This window comes from Eschscholzia californica, unplaced genomic scaffold, assembly GCF_041429995.1.
Source record: "Eschscholzia californica isolate CP2 unplaced genomic scaffold, dmEscCali1.0.p SCAF_1, whole genome shotgun sequence".
NCBI classification, from domain to species: Eukaryota; Viridiplantae; Streptophyta; class Magnoliopsida; order Ranunculales; family Papaveraceae; genus Eschscholzia; species Eschscholzia californica.
Window position 1 is genome coordinate 82,986,854 of NW_028238198.1, and position 18,630 is coordinate 83,005,483.

General features: G+C 35.7%; 3 protein-coding genes across 4 annotated transcripts; all 3 read left to right on the forward strand.

Annotated features, from left to right (window-relative positions):
* The first annotated feature begins 3,772 nt into the window (after window positions 1–3,772).
* On the forward strand, window positions 3,773–12,076 carry LOC147570058 (uncharacterized). 2 transcript variants are annotated; one of them, XM_086656631.1, is made up of 14 exons: window positions 3,773–4,246; window positions 5,526–5,607; window positions 6,218–6,321; window positions 6,680–6,806; window positions 7,060–7,154; window positions 7,464–7,587; window positions 8,052–8,132; window positions 8,418–8,516; window positions 8,954–9,112; window positions 9,203–9,257; window positions 9,341–9,411; window positions 10,715–10,759; window positions 10,914–11,084; window positions 11,346–12,076. In XM_086656631.1, the coding sequence occupies exons 1-14, from the start codon at window positions 4,209–4,211 to the stop codon at window positions 11,883–11,885; spliced, it is 1,791 nt and encodes a 596-aa protein (XP_086512757.1). In that variant the 5' UTR covers window positions 3,773–4,208; the 3' UTR covers window positions 11,886–12,076. The 2 variants fall into 2 exon arrangements, with proteins under 2 accessions (XP_086512757.1, XP_086512758.1); XM_086656632.1 differs by having other exon boundaries at window positions 3,945–4,849; window positions 4,927–5,607.
* Window positions 12,077–12,874: 798 nt separating this feature from the next.
* On the forward strand, window positions 12,875–13,693 carry LOC147570059 (uncharacterized). The gene has a single exon (XM_086663796.1). The coding sequence runs from the start codon at window positions 12,875–12,877 to the stop codon at window positions 13,691–13,693; it is 819 nt and encodes a 272-aa protein (XP_086519922.1).
* Window positions 13,694–14,010: 317 nt separating this feature from the next.
* LOC147570060 (BTB/POZ and MATH domain-containing protein 1-like) lies at window positions 14,011–18,268 on the forward strand. Its single transcript, XM_086656633.1, has 4 exons — window positions 14,011–14,800; window positions 15,419–15,767; window positions 16,735–17,011; window positions 17,834–18,268. The coding sequence occupies exons 1-4, from the start codon at window positions 14,373–14,375 to the stop codon at window positions 18,019–18,021; spliced, it is 1,242 nt and encodes a 413-aa protein (XP_086512759.1). The 5' UTR covers window positions 14,011–14,372; the 3' UTR covers window positions 18,022–18,268.
* Window positions 18,269–18,630: the final 362 nt, after the last annotated feature.

Consider the following 18,630-nt stretch of genomic DNA (forward strand, 5'->3'; position numbering starts at 1 on the left):
TTAGAAAGGGTAAAATTGTCATGGTTGGCGCGCGGGTTTCGCACACGCCCAACTTAACTCTAACTTAACACGGTTTCCGTCCACGTGGGGTATAAATCAAAAGTTTTTAAAAAGTGGGATTGTAGTCTAAATATTCATATGATAGTGGAGGTGTATGTCAAAATCTCTCTAATTCTTTATATGAAGTGAGTGCATTTTTCATTTTCAGGTCATATTTGGACACAATGTAAGGGCTCGAGCTACCATTTTAATCTTTTCAAATCAACAAAAGAAAAGATCAACAAACGAGAACCATTTTAATCTTTTTCTCTCTTTTCTCATTTTCATGAAGCAATAACGTCATCATTATCAGATTATAAGGATCTTTAGAGTAAGTTCACAATGTAGGGGTTGGAACTCCCAATTTTGGGAGCCCCTAAATTTTGAGACTGTCCAAACTTTTTCAATTCTAATGTCGTGGTTTCCAACAAGAACTCCAAATTATGATTTCAATTTAAAATATTAAGTCCAGATATAAAATAAGTATTTGATATTATTCGAGGGAGAGATATAGTTTAAAAAAGATAAACAAAAAAAAAGAAAATTAGATAAAGAATTTAAAAGAAATTTATTGCAATAAAAAATTTGAAAAAAAAAATCAACTACAAAAATTAAAACAAAAAAAGAAAGGTGGGCAATTTGGGAAAATTAAAAAAGTTTTTGAAGAATAAAATATTAAGGGGTAGAAAACTAAATGTTCCCCAAACACACCCTCCCTTTTTACGTCGTAGGTATAATCGTCGGTCGGTGATACTCGTCGGAGTTCCGCATCTCTCTTTTTGGTTTCCAGACAAAATCAATCTAGTCTTATCTGAAAATAAGACGACCAAACCTCGTTTAGTCTGGTTTCCAAACGAAACCAACTTCAACGAAACGGCTGCTCTCCTTCGTCAAAGATAGTGAGAAGAGAAAAAAAGAAGGAATGGTGGAAGTATCGCGAAAATTTGAGGTCTCCAGAGTTGATGGTGGTAGTGGGAGAGGAAGAAGAGGGAAGAAGAAGTTGGAAACTATAAGGATTTAATTGTTTGGAGGAAACAAAAAACTCACATTTTTTTTCATTTCCACCTAAAAATTTTCAACTCGTATTTTTTTATTGAATTTTTGGACTTATAGCCCAAAAAACGGGTCCTAGTAGCAAATATAGTCCTCTCTAATCCTATAAAGGTTTTCAAAACAAAAAAAATAATATAAATGGATATCTAGTTCATTTGGTCTCATCTAGAAAGCAAACACAAATCCCTAGATTACATATTAATTTATAATACATATACTAACCTTCTTTATATATAAAATTCGATTTACATTCTAAAATCCAAAATATCTTTTTTCCATTTTTATCTCCAATCAAGTTTAAATTCAAAGTAACCACTATCTTCAATATCTTCCGTAACTGAAATCTGGAAACTTTTCCTCTCTCTAAAAACGAAAGCTCCAATAAACCTCCATTAAACTCACCAGCAGCAGTACAAACCTCCATTGTTTCATCTTCATTACAGCAACAGTCTAAAAACCTCCATTGTTTATCAGGTTTTAAACTGTGAAACTCTTTGTTCAAACCATTAATAAGATCTAATATTGCTTCTCAGGTTAAAGAAGCATATTCTCTCTCTCTCTAAAATCATCAGATTTTGACAGAAATCTCGTTTGAATCTGTTTAACTTTGATTACTATTTTCATTAACATACTCGATTTGATGTTTATTTTCTCTCTCTAAGATATTCATAACTGTTTATGATCTTGATGTTTAATCCTTCTTTACTGATTCCTTCAAATCGATTATGTTTTGTTTTCATCCGATTATTATATCATTTTTCATTAGATTTAGGTTTAAGCTTCTTGATTTTCTGATATTTCTTCACCTCAGATCTTTGGTTTCGTACAATTTTATGAACCAAGTGTTATTTCGTACCTTTATCATAACAGAATATACAATATAGGTAATTTACAGTAAATTTTCATATTTTCTAGTATATTACGCAAACATCTTCCGAACCATGTTTTTATAAGACTATGTAAAATACGCGTAATTTGTTATAGATTATATATAATTTATAATAAATTCTAAAACATCGTATAAGTGCACATAAATTATGTATTATTTATTTACCATTACGCGTACTTTCCACACAAAACAGTAGCCTTGTTAAGCTTACCAAACTACTCAAAACCTTCAAATATTGTCAAAATTTGACAAACATTATACATAATTTACGGAACTGTACATGTAGTTTATAATACAATATATGATTTTTTTTAATGTATGTGTATTTATGTGTGTAGATTTGATATAACAGATGGAATTTCAAACAGAATCATCAAATCAAAGTAAGTCAACTAAACTAAAACCTGATAGCTCGGATAAAATATTTACTGAACTTGGTCAGTTGTTTCCTGGTGGTGCAAAAGCATTTGGATATGCTCTTCGACAATATAGTGTAACTGTTGTTTGTACATGGATGAGCACCATATTTGAACCAGAGAAGATTTTGTACGTTTTTTTAGTTACAAAATGTAAACGATGTGTAATGTAAAAGAAATTATTATATGTAATTTATTGAACAAGACCCACATACATATGATAAATTACATTGTATACATGACAAATGATGGTTTCCTCGTCATAAATAACACATAATTTACGTATTTATTTCATAATTTGTATTCGATGTGTATTTATGTATGAGTAAAAAAGAAAACAAATGCTGCTTTAATGTTCCCAGAAAAATATACTATTTCCAAATCTGAAAGTTAAGTGAGAGAAAGTGATATATATGTTTTGTATATTAACCCCCAAATCACGCTATAAATTGATCCCAGAAAATATATTCTTTCCAAATCTGAAAGTTAAGTGAGAGAAAATTGATTTGAACCGAAAAAAAATTTAGAAAATTGTTTTGGTTTCCAAATCTGTAAATAAGAGAGAGAAAATTGATTTAGAAATATCCGTGGTGATGGCGTTTTTTTTTTTGAATTGTTCAGCGTGTGACTCGAACCCTTGACCTCTAAGGTGGAAGATTGTACCTCTTACCACTCCAACCAAGGGTTGTTGGCATGGTGATGGTGTTTTGTTTTGGTTAGGATTTTGATTTCTGATTGATTCGGATAATAGGAAAGAGAAAATTTGATTTCCAAATCTGTTTAGAGGAGAGAGAAATTACGATTTGTTTCAATCTATTTTTTGCTAATAAATTCCCCAAATCACGCCAAAATCTATCTTTCCAAACGCGCGAAATTTGAACGTGAGACATTGACGGTTATATGTTTAGAAAGTGAGGGTTTTTATGTCCATAATGTCAAAGGACTAAATATCCATATTTTGAGAAGATTGGATCATAAACCTTTTTTAACATTATTTTGGTTTATATACTCACATACCCTATTTTATTTTTTTAAATCACCCACAAAATAAAATAAAATGAAAGATCCACATATTATGATCGTTGAAAGACCCCCCAACGTCATTATAAGAGTTGGGAGCCCTTCAGCTCGGACTCCCATTTGAGACCTTGGTTAGGAGGAGCTCCCCCATTAAAACTCCAAAGACTGGGCCTCGCAAATTTATGTGGGAGCACACTCCCAACACATTAGACTTGGTCTTACTTCCATATGTTGATTAAACTCTATAACTTTGTGATATTTTCTCTTCCATATTTCAATATAATCTAATGTAAAGTAATATATGAAAATTTTGTAATGGATATAAGTACATGATTATAAAGAGCAATATAGTTGTATGCATCAAAAAGAATAATGGGACCCAATTTATTATTGCCCCATGACTCCATGAGAGAGAAAGAAAGAAAGAGAACCGTGAAGCCAGCCAAAGCCAAGGCAGGTGATCCTAACGTGTTGAAGAGAAGCCCTCTTTCTCTCTTTCTCTCTCTATTTTTCTTCTTCTGCTTTGTTTTTTTTTTTGTTCTTCGAAAGAAACAAACATCAAATGAAAGGACTACTCTCTCTCTAGTCGTCCTCTTCTGAAGAAGAAAATCTTCCTTCTTTTTCTTCCCTAATTCTTTGTCTCCTTCTCTTTCTCTCTCTCTACTCTCTCTCTCTCTCCTCCTTTACTCTTTGTTCGGGTTAGAATTTTAGTTGAGATTTGAACTAAAATAAAATAAAACCCGATCTCTATCAAAAAGGATTACTTGGGTAGTTTAATTTCTACTCAAAATATGGAGCAGCTTGTAAACTTCATAATTCGTCCTCCTAGGTAATCTAAAAAAACCCAATTAAATTTTTTCATCATTTTACTTCCAATTTATGATTAGAGAGAAGATTCCCAAACTAGAAATTGTGGGTTTTGCCTTGGTGGTGATAGTGAGATCGGGTCCGAATTTAGTGAGATTTATTTATGGGTTCTATATGTGGTGTTGAAATTTTATGAACCCTTTTTTCCTTATTAGATAGACTTGAATTTGAATTTTATGCTTGTATTTATTAGGGTATTTGAATTTACTGAATGGGATTAGTTTTGACTAATTTTGGGTGAAATTCTACCTGGGTCAGTGGGTCTTTTCTTTTTGAACTGTGGGGACTGTTTGAATTTTGAGTATTTCTTGCATAATTGTCTAGAACTCATAAACTCAAGTAGTGGTTCTCATGCATTAAAAGGTTAATATGAATTTCATTTTTGAATGTTTTGATGTCAACCCTTGACCTGTTCTGTGATTTATATTCAATTAAAGTGAATGTCTTGATGAACTATTTTGGGATGGTTCTTAGTGTTTAGTTAGTGATTATCAATTTAAGGTAATTAGATTATAACAGTTGACGATGGCATGTGGTGACAACGAACTTTTGTTTGTGATCATCAATTTCGTCACTACATTTTCGCCCAACATGCACTTAACTTGTACTATACTAACATGTGAAATTACTGTGTATCGATACATTTTTAAAAGTTCTATTTCTACGAACAACTAGAAATAACCATAGCTCAACAAAAAAAAAAAACTAGAAATAACCATAGAGAAAAGACAATTTTCAAATCTCCATTGCATTGCTAGAAAGTCTTGTCAATTATTGGGATGTAGTGGGTTAGAATTTCTTTTGTGATTGTCATATATGGTAGCTTTTGTCGTTTATATTGGCTGTTCAATTTCGTATATCCTCTTACATTTATGGGAAGGAACTACTAAAAGCATAAACAAGAAATCAATTCTTCCCACTTTACATCCGCATTACAACAATTACGGGATAAACCTTAAATTATTATAATCCAGGATTTATTTCTTCCTTTGAGGTTTTGTGTTTGTTAGTTGCTTATATGGAATTGTTTGCTCCTCTTCTTATACTCTACCACCATATACGATATAGTATCACATACACACACTTATGTTAGGAGACGTGGCTTATAACATTTATAATTAGGACATAACTTATTTGTTGTTTTTTTCTCGTACAATTTTTAGTGGATCTTTCTTTTAATTTCTTTGATACTCCTATTGACCCATGCAAAGAGAATATGCCCTAATGCCTTTGGTTTGCAGAGCTGAATATGACCCCAAAAATGACTTGTTGGAGGAAGAGTTTATGCTTAAAGGGCAGTGGTTTCAAAGAAAAGACTTGAAGGTAATCACTAGCCTAGATAAAAATTTTTCCGATTACTTATGTTATGTACATGTATACAGTAATATATATAATATTATTGGTAGATAGCTCAGTCTTTAGTAGGTAGCTTTTAAGTTGTACTCTGGTTGGAACTATTAAGTTTGTTGTCATCCAACTCAAAACCAATTGGCAATGAGTTGAGAGGACGTAGACATTATATTCTTGGTTACTAGGCCACCCTTGTCCCATGTGAGACTATTCTCACACGGTCCCTCACGTGTGGCATTCTTTGAGCCTAACACATTTTTTTCTTTTCGGGTGACGTGGAGCACATGTGGCTTTTCAAACCCATCATGTGTGGGCCCAACTCTAAGACCATGTTAAATTTGTGGGCATCCACTCAAAACCCAGTTCCCGTGTCGCAGTCCTAATGACATTACCATCTGAACTGACATGCACCTATATCACTGATCACAAAAGTAATTGTACAGTTATTGCAGAGTACTGGTTTTTCTTACTCTTAGGTCGATTTTCGAATTGTTATGCTTTCGTGTGCATCAAGAAGCTTGAAGCAGCTAATTTGTTTAAGGAACTTAAAGCTTATTGTATAGAAACTTCAATCTTGCTGCAGGTTACCAATAGCAGGGGAGAAATACTTCAATGCAGTCACTATATGCCTCTTGTCATTCCTGAAGGAACAACACTTCCTTGCGTAATATACTGCCACGGAAACAGGTAAGTCTATATATGCAGTTTCTTGTTATGTGAAGCACGTAGTTCCTTAATGCTCAACCATTCTGGATTACCGGAGAATCATAGATTAAGATTCAGGATAACATATGATTTGATTTGGTTATCTTTATTAAATCTTTAGGGCCTCCACTGGTACTAGGATAATGAGTATAAAGTCAGTGACTGGACATAGGTAACAATCCCTTCTGGTTTTTATCCAGCTAAAATGACCACTAAAAATTTTAGAGCTTCATCCTGATGGTGTCTCAAGCGATAAATGCTAAAAGCCAACTGTGTTGCTTTGCGACTTCCCGATTAATTTACTTTTATGACTGACAATATATCTCTTGCTTATTATCAGTGGTTGTAGAGCAGATGCCAGTGAAGCTGCTATAATTTTGCTTCCATCATACATCACAGTTTTCACTCTTGACTTTTCTGGGTCTGGACTGTCAGGTGGCGAACATGTCACTCTCGGCTGGTATGAAGTAAGTTGTTAAAAAAATAGACATCTGATTTTGTTCCTTGTATTGCACATTCTTAAATTTTAGGTTCTTAAAAAATGACCAAATTGTACTTCAATTGAATTCATGTCTAATTTAGGAAACCAAGTAATGGTGTATTTTTATTGTCTGAATGTTATACTAAAAGGCTTCAGTTTATGAGATTCCAGTTCCTTAATCATCTTGCAATTTGGCGGTTATCTCAAGTTTGATCAGATTTGTTTTTGTTGTTTTTCAGAAGGATGATCTCCAAGCTGTGGTAAATTATTTACGTACAGATGGCAATGTATCCTGCATTGGTCTGTGGGGTCGTTCAATGGGTGCTGTAACCAGGTTTTCTTCATTAATGAGCTATTTATGTAATACTTGGATGTCAATTATCGAGAAGAATGTGGTCCTTTATGATCTGTAATGTCGTCAAGAGGAAGAAAAATCCATTATCTTGTATATTTTTATAATAGGAAATGAGCATGCTTCAAAAGAATTCACCCAATGGTTTTCAAATTTATTTCTTACGAGTTCCAACTGTTGACAGACTCAACCTATATGAGTCTGTTATGGCTCAAAAGGTTTGAACCAGTAACATATTTTATAATTAGGAAGAAGGGAAATCCATTTTAATGTAATATTCTGCTCTAACAGCTTATTGTATGGAGCTGAAGATCCTTCAATAGCTGGAATGGTTCTTGACAGCCCGTTCTCTGACTTGGTGGACTTGATGATGGAGCTTGTGGATACTTACAAATTCCGCTTTCCTAAGTTCACTGTAAGTGTAACTTCTTCTGTTTTTCTACCTGCGTTTTCCTACTAATTTTCCATTACAAATTGATTTTGAATCTTCATTGCACTTGGATAGCTCCTTGAAGAATTTTATTTACTTTTTTCATTAAATCAATAATAGCAACACTAATTAAAGAGAAAAAAAGTACAACATTCTGATATTGGTAAACCTGTATAGAGAAGAAAATCTCTCTTCTATTGGTCCAATGATTTTAATATTTTTATTAATTCTCATTAACGATAAATAGAAACAAAAATAATGAAAACGAAAAATCATAAAATAGTTCCATTTTCTATAATATTCAACAAATTCAATTGTGTTGATGTTGGTCCTGAAAATTTTAACCACTGGAAAAATATATTTAGTACCAAATTTTTTGGGTTTATTATACGCTACAATTAATTTGCATCATTGTCTGTCTTGACGAATTTTCGTTGCTTCTTTGCCAGGTGAAGTTTGCCATTCAGTACATGCGAAAGGTTATTCAGAAAAAGGCAAAGTTTGACATTATGGATTTGAACACCATTAAGGTTTTATTCTGATCCCAAAGTTTTTGTCTATATTAACTTATTAAGTATTAAATGAGATCAATCATTAACTTTTCTTCGAATCCTCCATATATATACATCCTCGCGGTACTTTTGTAAATACTAAATATTGGTTTGATATTTCCAAAATATAAAAGAGGCAAGTCTTAGTGAATATGATCAGGTTTGACTAGAATGCATGCTGTAGAATACGTATGGTACCAATTAAAAAACATAACTGATCTCTTACTGCAAATTCTGCTTACTCTCGTTTCTCTTGTTCTGAAGGTAGCGAAGTCATGTTTCGTTCCAGTTTTACTAGGGCATGCTATCGAAGATGATTTTATTAACCCGCACCACACAGATCGCATATACGAAGCTTATGTGGTGAGCTCCTATATTTGCTAAAGTTTAGATATCTTTCCATATTGATTTATAGTCTCGGTGTTCATCTTTCTCCTCAATCTCAGAATAACTGTTTATTTAATTTCATTAACATAAGGATTTATAGTTTAAGAAATTCTGGTGAAATTACTATTTGTGCATAAGGATTCAAATATGGGTACATATTAAAAACTTGCCTTGAAATGAACTACATCTTAAACCATGCATGGTAGTTAATGAGGAAACCGTAGGTTCACAATAATAAACTGTGAAACAAAAGCTGCATTGTGCTCGTGAAGAGCTGTTTTTACGGGAAAAAGGTTAATTTGTAAGGATTAAAAAAATGAGTGAAGTTTCTCTGGTACTAGAAGTCAGTGAAACGTTTTTGTAGTTATTTTCTTTGTTTTTATGTGCTTGACTTGGAATCTTTTACTTCACAGGGAGACAAGAATATAATTAAATTTGAGGGAGATCACAACTCTCCACGTCCTCAGTTCTACTTTGATTCGATTACCATTTTCTTTCATAATGTTTTGAATCCTCCCACTAATGCATTTGAGGGAAGTTATTTTGATGGCATGCATGATTACTTTGGGAAGGTAAGTAACATGTTAATTGAACTTTTTCTTCGTAAATATTTAATACCCTTGTTTATGTTCTTAAGTTTTATGTTACCCTTCCCTGGACAGGATAGTTGGCCCCCCATGCATCACACAGGCCACAATTTTGCGAATGCACCCACAGGCATGATTTGTTACTAGTTTTTTCTCCAATTCTGGACCTGGTATTTTTCCCTTTTATATTGATCTCTCCATTAACTATTACAGGAATGGGAACAAGCAGTACGGAGGATGCTATTAATGAGCTTAGATCGAAAAGGCCCATGAGTCGGACAGAGGTTAGCTGTTTATATTAGTTCCTAGTTCCTACAACATGTGTACTCCTTTTCATATATTTTTGGTTTAGTTGTTGGATACTTGGATCCTCTTATCAAATAGTTCGGTGGGTTTAGGTATAATTTGGGCTCTGTATGTATGTATTTATGTCGTGTTTGGACCTGCAAACCTTTTTTGGATCGTACATGAGTTAGTGGTGGCCAACGGGCCGTGCCGTGCCGGCACGACCCGTTTGGCAGTCGTGGCGTGTCAGACACGCCACGGCCACGCCAGGCACGGCTTGAGCCATGCCGTTCCGTGCCGTGCCCAGACCACAAAGGTCTGGGCACAGAAACGGCCCATGGGAACGGCCCGGCCGTTCCCGTGGCGTTTCCGTTGCGTTTCTGGTCGTTTCTGTGGCCGTTCCGTGGCGTTCCCGTAGTCGTTCCCGTGGCCGTTCCGTGGCGTTCCCGTAGTCGCTCCCGTGGCTCCGACCCATTCATAAATATTTTTTACTTGTAAAAAGAAAGTAATAAAAGAAATTTTACATTTTTTTCAAGTAAAAAATTGTGATGTACAAAAACTTTAGAGTCTATGTCATATCTTTGTTTATTTTATTGGAAAAGAGTTGTATAAAGACTCTCCACATTTACTTTATATTTTGTGGTTTAGGTGTGGGACTATCTTTACCACTTTATTTGTTTATTTTTTTGAAAATAAGTTTTAGTTTGTTTCAACAAAAAAAAATCTAAGTAAAAAAAAGAAAGTAAAACCTCTTTTGTACTACACCAATTACTAATAAATGGGGTGGGAGTGTACAACACCCTCAAAAGAGAGTGTTGTATACCCTAAGTAACGTTTTAAAATTAAAAAAATTAAAAGTGTTTTGAGGATGTTAGTACACCCTAGGTAATGCTTAAAAATTCAAATAACTATATTGGGCCGTTGCTAGCGTGTCGTTGTTGCCGTTTCCGTTCCGTGTCGTTCCGTGCCCACGGGTCGTTCCGTGTACGATCTGTTCCGTGTCGTTCCTGCGTGTCTAATGGGCCGTGTTTAATGGGTCTGGGGCTCTAAAATCCTAGCCCCGACACGGCACGCCAGACCCGTGACGGGTCGACACGGCACGGAACAGACCGTTCCGTGTCCTCAAATAAACGGGCCGTGCCGGTCCGTTTCTGTGTCGCCACGGCCCGTTGGCCACCACTAACATGAGTTATTATGAGCTACTGAGGGAAAAAAAAAACTAGTTGGAAAAATTATTCCGTTTTTCATTGCAACATATTCCTAAGTTCACTTTACATAAATTTTCTTTGTAAATTTTCTCAGGTCCCTTCTGAGAGTACTTCCAAAGAAAGGCAATCTGGCGCCGAGGTAATTTTTTTTTGGCAACTTGCTGATCAGTTATAGACTTATTTCCCAGTTCCGAACAGCAGTTTCTTATATTTCTCTTAAAATGACGAAAATAAAAGAGAAGGTCTTAGAGTAACTCTTGAACTTGACCGATTCTTCATTATTTCTTGTGCAGGATGGGGTTGAAAAAGAACCAGCTTCTTCATCTTCTGATCTAATTAGTTTCGATCTCTCAAATGGTCAAATTCATGAATCGCTTGCTCCAACCGCGATAGACGACGAATACGTTGAGTACCCACTGGATAATTTCTCAGATTTTCCATGCAATATGGAAGAAGAAGAGAGGGTAATAATTCTTTTTGTAGGATTTTGAGACCTGGTTTGAATCAAGGTTGATTCTGTTCACCCGCTTTAACATAATTTGAACAGAACAAACCTTCCGGGGAAAACTTCAACTGTCAGTAGACCGCCCTGTCGGCTGTCTAATTTTCACCTCTCAGCCTTGGGTTTTGTTCACTTAGATTACAAGTAGTTTGCTAAGCTCGAGGGACCATCGTCATTTTCTTCTTTTGTCGCCTAATGAGATATTTGACTGTAAATATTGCAGATGCTCATGGAAGCTGTGATGGAGTCTTTAAAAGATTTGGAAACCAAACACCCACATGAAGAAGAACAATCATCATCCAATTTAGACAGAAAGTCACCTGAATCTTCAAAAAAGAACGACACGGTAACTACTTCTAACTCAGAAAACTCCGGATCATCAGAAACAAGCAACTTTTCATCTTCCGAATCTAAAAACACCGGCAATATCGCTTCAAAAAACTCATCATCTAATTCAAACATATCAACAAGAGAACTCACTGACAGTGCGACTCCTTCACTCACCGAGTCAAGACCTTCATCACAGTCGAAATCAATAAACATGGTCGAAACTTCTAGTCATCTAGATATTCCACTGAATATGCCAAGCTCATCGGGCGAAGCAGTTCCATCACAAGATGTTGATGACATGGCAGGTGGAACGAGGGCAACCTTAACAGTGCAGAAGAATCCCAGTAGCAATATTATTGGTGGTGGTTTGATGAATAGATGGGGTCTCAATTTCTTTAAGAACAGTGATGATATGAAGAAAAGAAATTTATGAAGATTGTTGTCAAAGATATTTTCTTGTTTTTGGTTTTGGGGGCGGGGGGGGGGGCACAGTAAAGAAAAAGCATAGATATGTTTGTGGTATTGTGAAAAAGAAGTGGTTCATGTAAGAAGGGGGTTTTGACTGATTGACTTTGTATTTATTTATCTTAGACCTAATTGATGACCTTATTGTGATTGATTGCACGTTTTATTGACAAAACTGTCCTTATCTTTTATAGACACATAGGTTTTCTATTATTTGTCTGTACGTACAGTCCTCTCGTAAGAAGAGTTGCCCCTTAGACCCCTCTGGGTCAGCCTGTGGATACAACCCTCTCATAAGTATGGCCTAGTCGATTCGGAACCATTTGTGACAATTTTAGGTTTTCATTTCATGTTCATTTTGTTCCATCAAGCAAGCAGGCAACCATTAATGACGACATAGTGTTAGGAGTTAATAGATCATTCTGGAACAACTATAAAACAAATGTCAATTTTGTTTTTGCTCCTTTGGGACCATGCTTGTTTTCTCTCTCTTAAAAGTAATGGTTTTAAAATTTAACAATAATTTATTTTTGCAGCAATGCATATATTTTGAATCAACGGTGTCTGGCCAGTCTCCCGACTGAATCTTGATTAGGTGACGTGCCCGATCAAGATTTAGAGAGAGAGTAAATAATTTGAATGTTGTTAGAAAACGTGTCAGTAAATTCGCGATCTATGATTTGTCTGTGCAATTCGAATTCTTCAAAAAAAAGACGAGCGAGTTCTTTCCTTACCATCCTAATGTAATAGTTGTATATACTCTAAATATGAATCGAGAGTAATAATCAAGACAGATTGATTTGGAAACCAACAGAGCAAGGTAAGTTTAGCACAAAATCCTACTATCAACAAATAAAGGTATTACCTACTTATTCCACTGTGGCCTCAAACTTCCCTTGGAAGAAATTTTGGAAGATAAAACACATGATCCCTAAAGTACAAATATTCATATGGAAAATGATACATGATGGACTTCCAATTCTCAACAATATAGCTAAAAGAATCGAAGGTATTCCTCAATTTTGTAAACTTTGCTCACAAGATGAGATAGAAACTATACCTCATCTGTTTGGATCTTGCCCGAAGCTGAAAGAGCTGATCAACATGACGAACAACCATAAGATGATCTCCCTGTCAACAGATCCAATAAGAAATCTAAAGGAACTACTGGAAAATTATGAATCATCCAATGAAATGTGGATTACTTACACTCTTCTCTTATGGGAATGGTGGAAACAGAGGAACGATGTGGTAATCAACGCCAAAAATATAGATCTCGGAAGATGTTGGGTGTCGATCAAATCAGAACTCAGGTACCTCTCAATTTCTTTAATTGATTCATCAGATGCTAACATAGTGCAGGTTGACGAATGGATACCACCTCCAGAAGGGATCATTAAGATCAATGTGGATGGAGCGTTTAGAAATCTTCAAGCAGGTGCGGCGGCAGTAGCAAGGGATTCAGGAGGAACAATAATCCTTACGAAAACGCAGATTTTCGAACCGATTTCACCTCTCCACAGCGAGATGATTGGATACAGACTAGGGTTAGAGCTCGGCGAAGAAATGGAGCTTAATGACTTCATTATAGAAGGAGACTCTAGGGTTTTAACCCTTTTTCTATCCGACGATGCTCAGATAGCCCCGTGGCGCCTATCGACGGAGCTGGAAGCCCTACGTGTACGCGCAAGGAATAGACACGTTATATTCCAGCATTGTAGACGGAATTCGAATCAAGTGGCCCACTCGTTGGCGGATGCAGCGTTAACCCCTTAATGTGCCTAGTTTGGTAGTTTAACCCCTTTGTTGCGCTATCTTACATTTCAGGACCTTGTTGTAACGTTTATGTTATTTCCGGAACTGATGTTGTATCTTTTATCCATTTAATAGAATGGTTTTCGCTCAAAAAAAAAAAAAAAAATATGAAGGGAAAAAGATTTTGGGAAATGGTAGACGCGCCCCTTATTTATGTTTAAGGCGCCTCCTAAGACAAATTCAGCAGATGGGTTGTGAGGAAACGAGGCGCCTTTAACAATTTTGATGTCGCCTTTAACCAGCCTTCCTCTTATTTGACGTTTTTCTATTAGGGAATATTTTTGTTGTATGACGGCAAAGATATAAATAAGTCTTACCGTCTCGCGATCATCATTCCCTATCTCTCTCTTTCTCTCTCTCGTCCATTTTCTCTTCTTTCCCTCTCAATCCGATCGGAACCCTAAATCCCCAAATTCCTGACATAATATATCCGATTGTGATATCTATGTACCAAATCCGAAAGCCCCATTTCAGGTTCCATTGAATACCAATTCAAAAGTTTTTAATTCTCATCCAATTTTATTCGAAAACCTAGATCTGTACCTCCCCTGAATTCAGAATCTTGAAATCAGAATTCAAAACCCTTACCCAATTGAATCATAACCATCTGTTTAAACCCTTATACGATTTGAAATCTTTGATGGGTATGGGTAGAAATTCGAGAATTACGTCGAAACCCTCATCTTCTGATGCTTCATCTTCATCTTCTCCTTCTATCACAACATCAACATCTCTCACCGATACTATCAATGGATCTCATCAGTTCAAGATCACGGGTTATTCTCTCTCTAAAGGTCTTGGGATCGGGAAATATATAGCTTCTGATACTTTTATCGTCGGTGGGTATGCTTGGGCTGTTTATTTCTATCCCGATGGAAAGAGTATTGAGGATAACGCATCTTATGTTTCTTTGTTCATCGCTCTTGCTAGTGAAGGAACCGATGTTAGGGCTCTTTTTGAATTAACCCTTTTAGATCAAAGCGGGAAGGAAAATCATAAGGTTCATAGCCATTTTGGAAGAAGACTTGAGAGTGGTCCGTACACCTTAAAATATCGTGGAAGCATGTGGTAAGTTAGGGTTTTCTTGGGTTTGAGTTGTTTAAGAATTAAGGGTTTTGCTATAATTGATTTGAATATGTCGTCTTTGTTCTTTACAATTGCTTAGGTTTTTGAATTTAGGGTTTGTCCAGACATTGTCAAGTGTATGTGTTTGATGTTGAAACTTCAGGATTGAAATCATACCCCTTGGTGTGAATCTTTTTGATGGTTAAATTACTTTTTAACTTGCACAATTACATCTGGGGAGGTAGAGAATTTTGATTTGTGAACACGGGCTGATGTGTTTCTTGTTGCCCAATTAACTAAATGTCCAACTTAGCTCCATAGCCTAATGGATGATATCTGCAGTCTTATATTAACCACGTAGAAGCTAAGAGACAAAGAGAGATGGCATTTCAGAGTGAAAAGAATAGTGTCTTATGGTCCAAATAACGTGGGTTTGTTATAGGTAATACATAGTTATGTTTCAGCTACAACTAAATAGAATGTACTCTTCAAAAAACTAAACAAAATGTTACTTATTTCGAAACAAACCCTTTAACTTTGATTGAGTTCTTAAATTCTTTTTCTGCGTTTCGTTTGGACTTAAATTGATTGTTCAATGAAGTTATTTTTTCATATTTGCAGGGGTTACAAACGGTTTTTCAAAAGAACTGCACTAGAGACATCAGACTATCTTAAAGATGATTGCCTTTCGGTACATTGTAGTGTTGGTGTTGTTAAGTCTCATACAGAGGGCCCTAAGATTTATTCCATAACAGTGCCACCTTCTAACATCGGTCAGCATTTTGGGAGGCTCTTGGAAAGTGGAAAAGGTACAGATGTGAGTTTTGAAGTAAAGGAGGAAGTCTTTCGTGCACACAAGTTAGTGCTTGCAGCTCGGTCACCCGTGTTTATGGCACAACTTTTTGGTCCAATGAAGGATCAAAACACCCAGTGTATAAAGGTTGAAGATATGGAGGCTCCAGTTTTTAAGGTACTTGAAGTACTTTTATGTTAAAGAAACTCATAAGTTACATAATCATACACGTTTCCACTGTTTTTGAAATAGCACTAAACGATTGTGTTTCATAATTTGCATTATAGATCTTCAGATGTTGGCCAAACTGCTAATTGCCTTTTCTTGCTTTTGAGGCGCAAGATGCAATTGAATATATGCAGAAGTAGACCAATATAATAGATATGTGAATCACTAAGTTGTTTATTTTTAATGTGTTCGCCAACTGTAGAAGATAGGGTGGTAACCCACGGACTGAAAAAAGTCTGGTGAACTTGAGCTAGTGAGAGAAATCTTCATGTTTCGAAGAGGGGAATTTTGTAATAAGAGTTACTGCTGGCATTTTATCTCATTTTGCTATCATGTAGTTAGATACTTATTGCATTCAGAAATTGGAGAACCTAAGGAAAGCTGATGTGCTTAATTGCTTATAAATGTTGTTGGCTTAGGATTATACTTCTTTTGTTTGTTAGGATAAAGTAAATTACCTAGTCCGCGAATACTTTTGATTGCTCTTGATTTGAGTTAATCTCTTTTATTTGCATTTCGATTGTTGTTGTGCTTGTCAAGTGTATGTGCTAAGTTCGAGATTAGCTCGAATTTGGAAATCAGTTTCCTGTTTGTGCTTTTGTGTTCTTGGTTGGTGGATCGTGTTGGTCCAAGCTTTGGAAATCTGGGCTCATACGAAACTTAGGCTTTCCTTCTGTCTTCAATCAGTTCCCTCAAATATTCAAAATGATCACAAAAAGGAAAAGTAAAGGCCTTCTGTAATTGGAGTTTGAAGTTTGTTTTTAAATGTAGCTATCTTGTATGTAGGTCAATCATGTGCTATTTTTAGTCAGAAACCATTATGATGAAAGAAGACATCCCATTTCAGAGTTGTATTATACTATTATAGTATTGTCTCGTTTTTATTTATTTTCTCTTTTAATATGTTATTTTGCAGGCCTTACTCCATTTCATATACTTCGATGCTCTACCTGACATGCACGAACTTACTGGTCTTAGCTCGAAATGGGCTTCGACACTTATGTCACAACACTTGCTTGCAGCAGCAGATCGTTATGGACTGGATAGGCTCCGGTTGCTCTGTGAAGCTAACCTCTGTGAAGAAGTAGCAATTAACACTGTTGCTACTACATTGGCTTTAGCAGAACAGCACCATTGCTTCCAACTCAAAGCAGTCTGTCTCAAATTTGTTGCATTGCCTGAGAACTTGAGAGGTAAGTTGGCCTAAATCTTTGAAACGATTCATTCTTCACAATAGAATCAAAAAATTTTCAATGTGCATTAGATGTGTATAGTAATGTTTTATGTCAATGAGTTGTGGGAAGTGAAATTTGCTGCGTCTGGCAATAGATATTTATTTACTCTCTGAAGTTAGGAAAGTTCAAATATTATAATGTTGAGTAGGGAAGTAGAAAATACCCGTTGTTAATGGAGAGCTACCATGTTAAAGAATATGGATGATAACGGGCTATATAAATGCTCTGATATCTGTCTCCCTGGTAAGTTCATTGATTCAAAAAGTAGACACGATTTAAGGAGCCCTTCGTCTGTCGGTGTTCTTTTCGTGATTTTGTCTGCTTCAGATCTCGAAATTTTTTTATTTGTTTGTTATAGAATCAATTGTCTTTGCAAGTCACGCTTCTCCTGAAAAGTGGCGTGACAAACCGAATTGATCATGTGTATACTGAGCCCTCAGCAATATTCATTCCAATATTCCCCAACTTTCCGATGCCTCTTCATCGTCTTGCAATGGAACTCATAAAAGAATATTTTAGATAAAATGTTGTTGATTTGGACATTCGACCATACCAAACAGCCGGATGATACGCAATACATTGTCAATTTTGCACTTCACACACACTTGCACGCTTACACTCATATATATATATATATATATATATTATGCATGTGAAAGTAGTAAATATTTTGGCATATTGGCGACTCAGGTGGGTTCTTCTAGGATTCTAGGAAGGAAACCTACACAACTATTTCTGCAACGTTTTTAGTGAGATGAATGTATTGTTGTTTTATTGCAGCTGTGATGCAAACAGATGGTTTTGAATACCTAAAGGAAAGTTGCTCTTCTGTCCTGACTGAGCTATTGGAGTATGTTGCTACAGTTGGAGAACATTCTCTTGCTGTCTGCCGACACGGGCACGAAACTCATCTCGACGGAAGTGATGCCAACGGGAGGCGGGTAAAGCAACGGATATACGAAAACTAGTCAACCGGGAAGATGGGTAATGCAACAGATTGATGTAATGTACACGGACTATAGTCTACAGTCTCTGAGGTATCTGTTAGTTGAAGTGAAAGAAACACTATAACCAAAAGAAATGACAATTAGGTCAGGAAACATTTTCCTATTGATATCTCTTTCTATTTTGTAAGATGTAATTAGTGGGGGGTGTTCATGTATTTTGGTGTGTGAAGGTTTTATTATAGTACTATGATTTTTATCTTTGAGAACATCTCTTTTTCCCTATTTCACATTTAAAATGATTATTGTACTTCATTGAACTAGACATTGACAATTAAAGTTTTTCTCAACAAAAAAAATTGTTGAAAAAAAATAGTTTGAAAGTTGAATGCCGATGAATCTAAAATAGTATCTATTGGGTACTGTATGATACAAATTAGCCCTGAGGCACGACATGGGTACTGTATGATACAAATTAGCCCTGAGGCACGACATAGAATATTACGGGGTTATGTCCAGCCCGTGGGAATGGGATGTGATTTCGCGAATTTACATATCTTAATGTGGGAATGGGATGTGATTTCACGAAATTACATATCTTAATGTGGGAATGGGATGTGATTTCGCGGACAA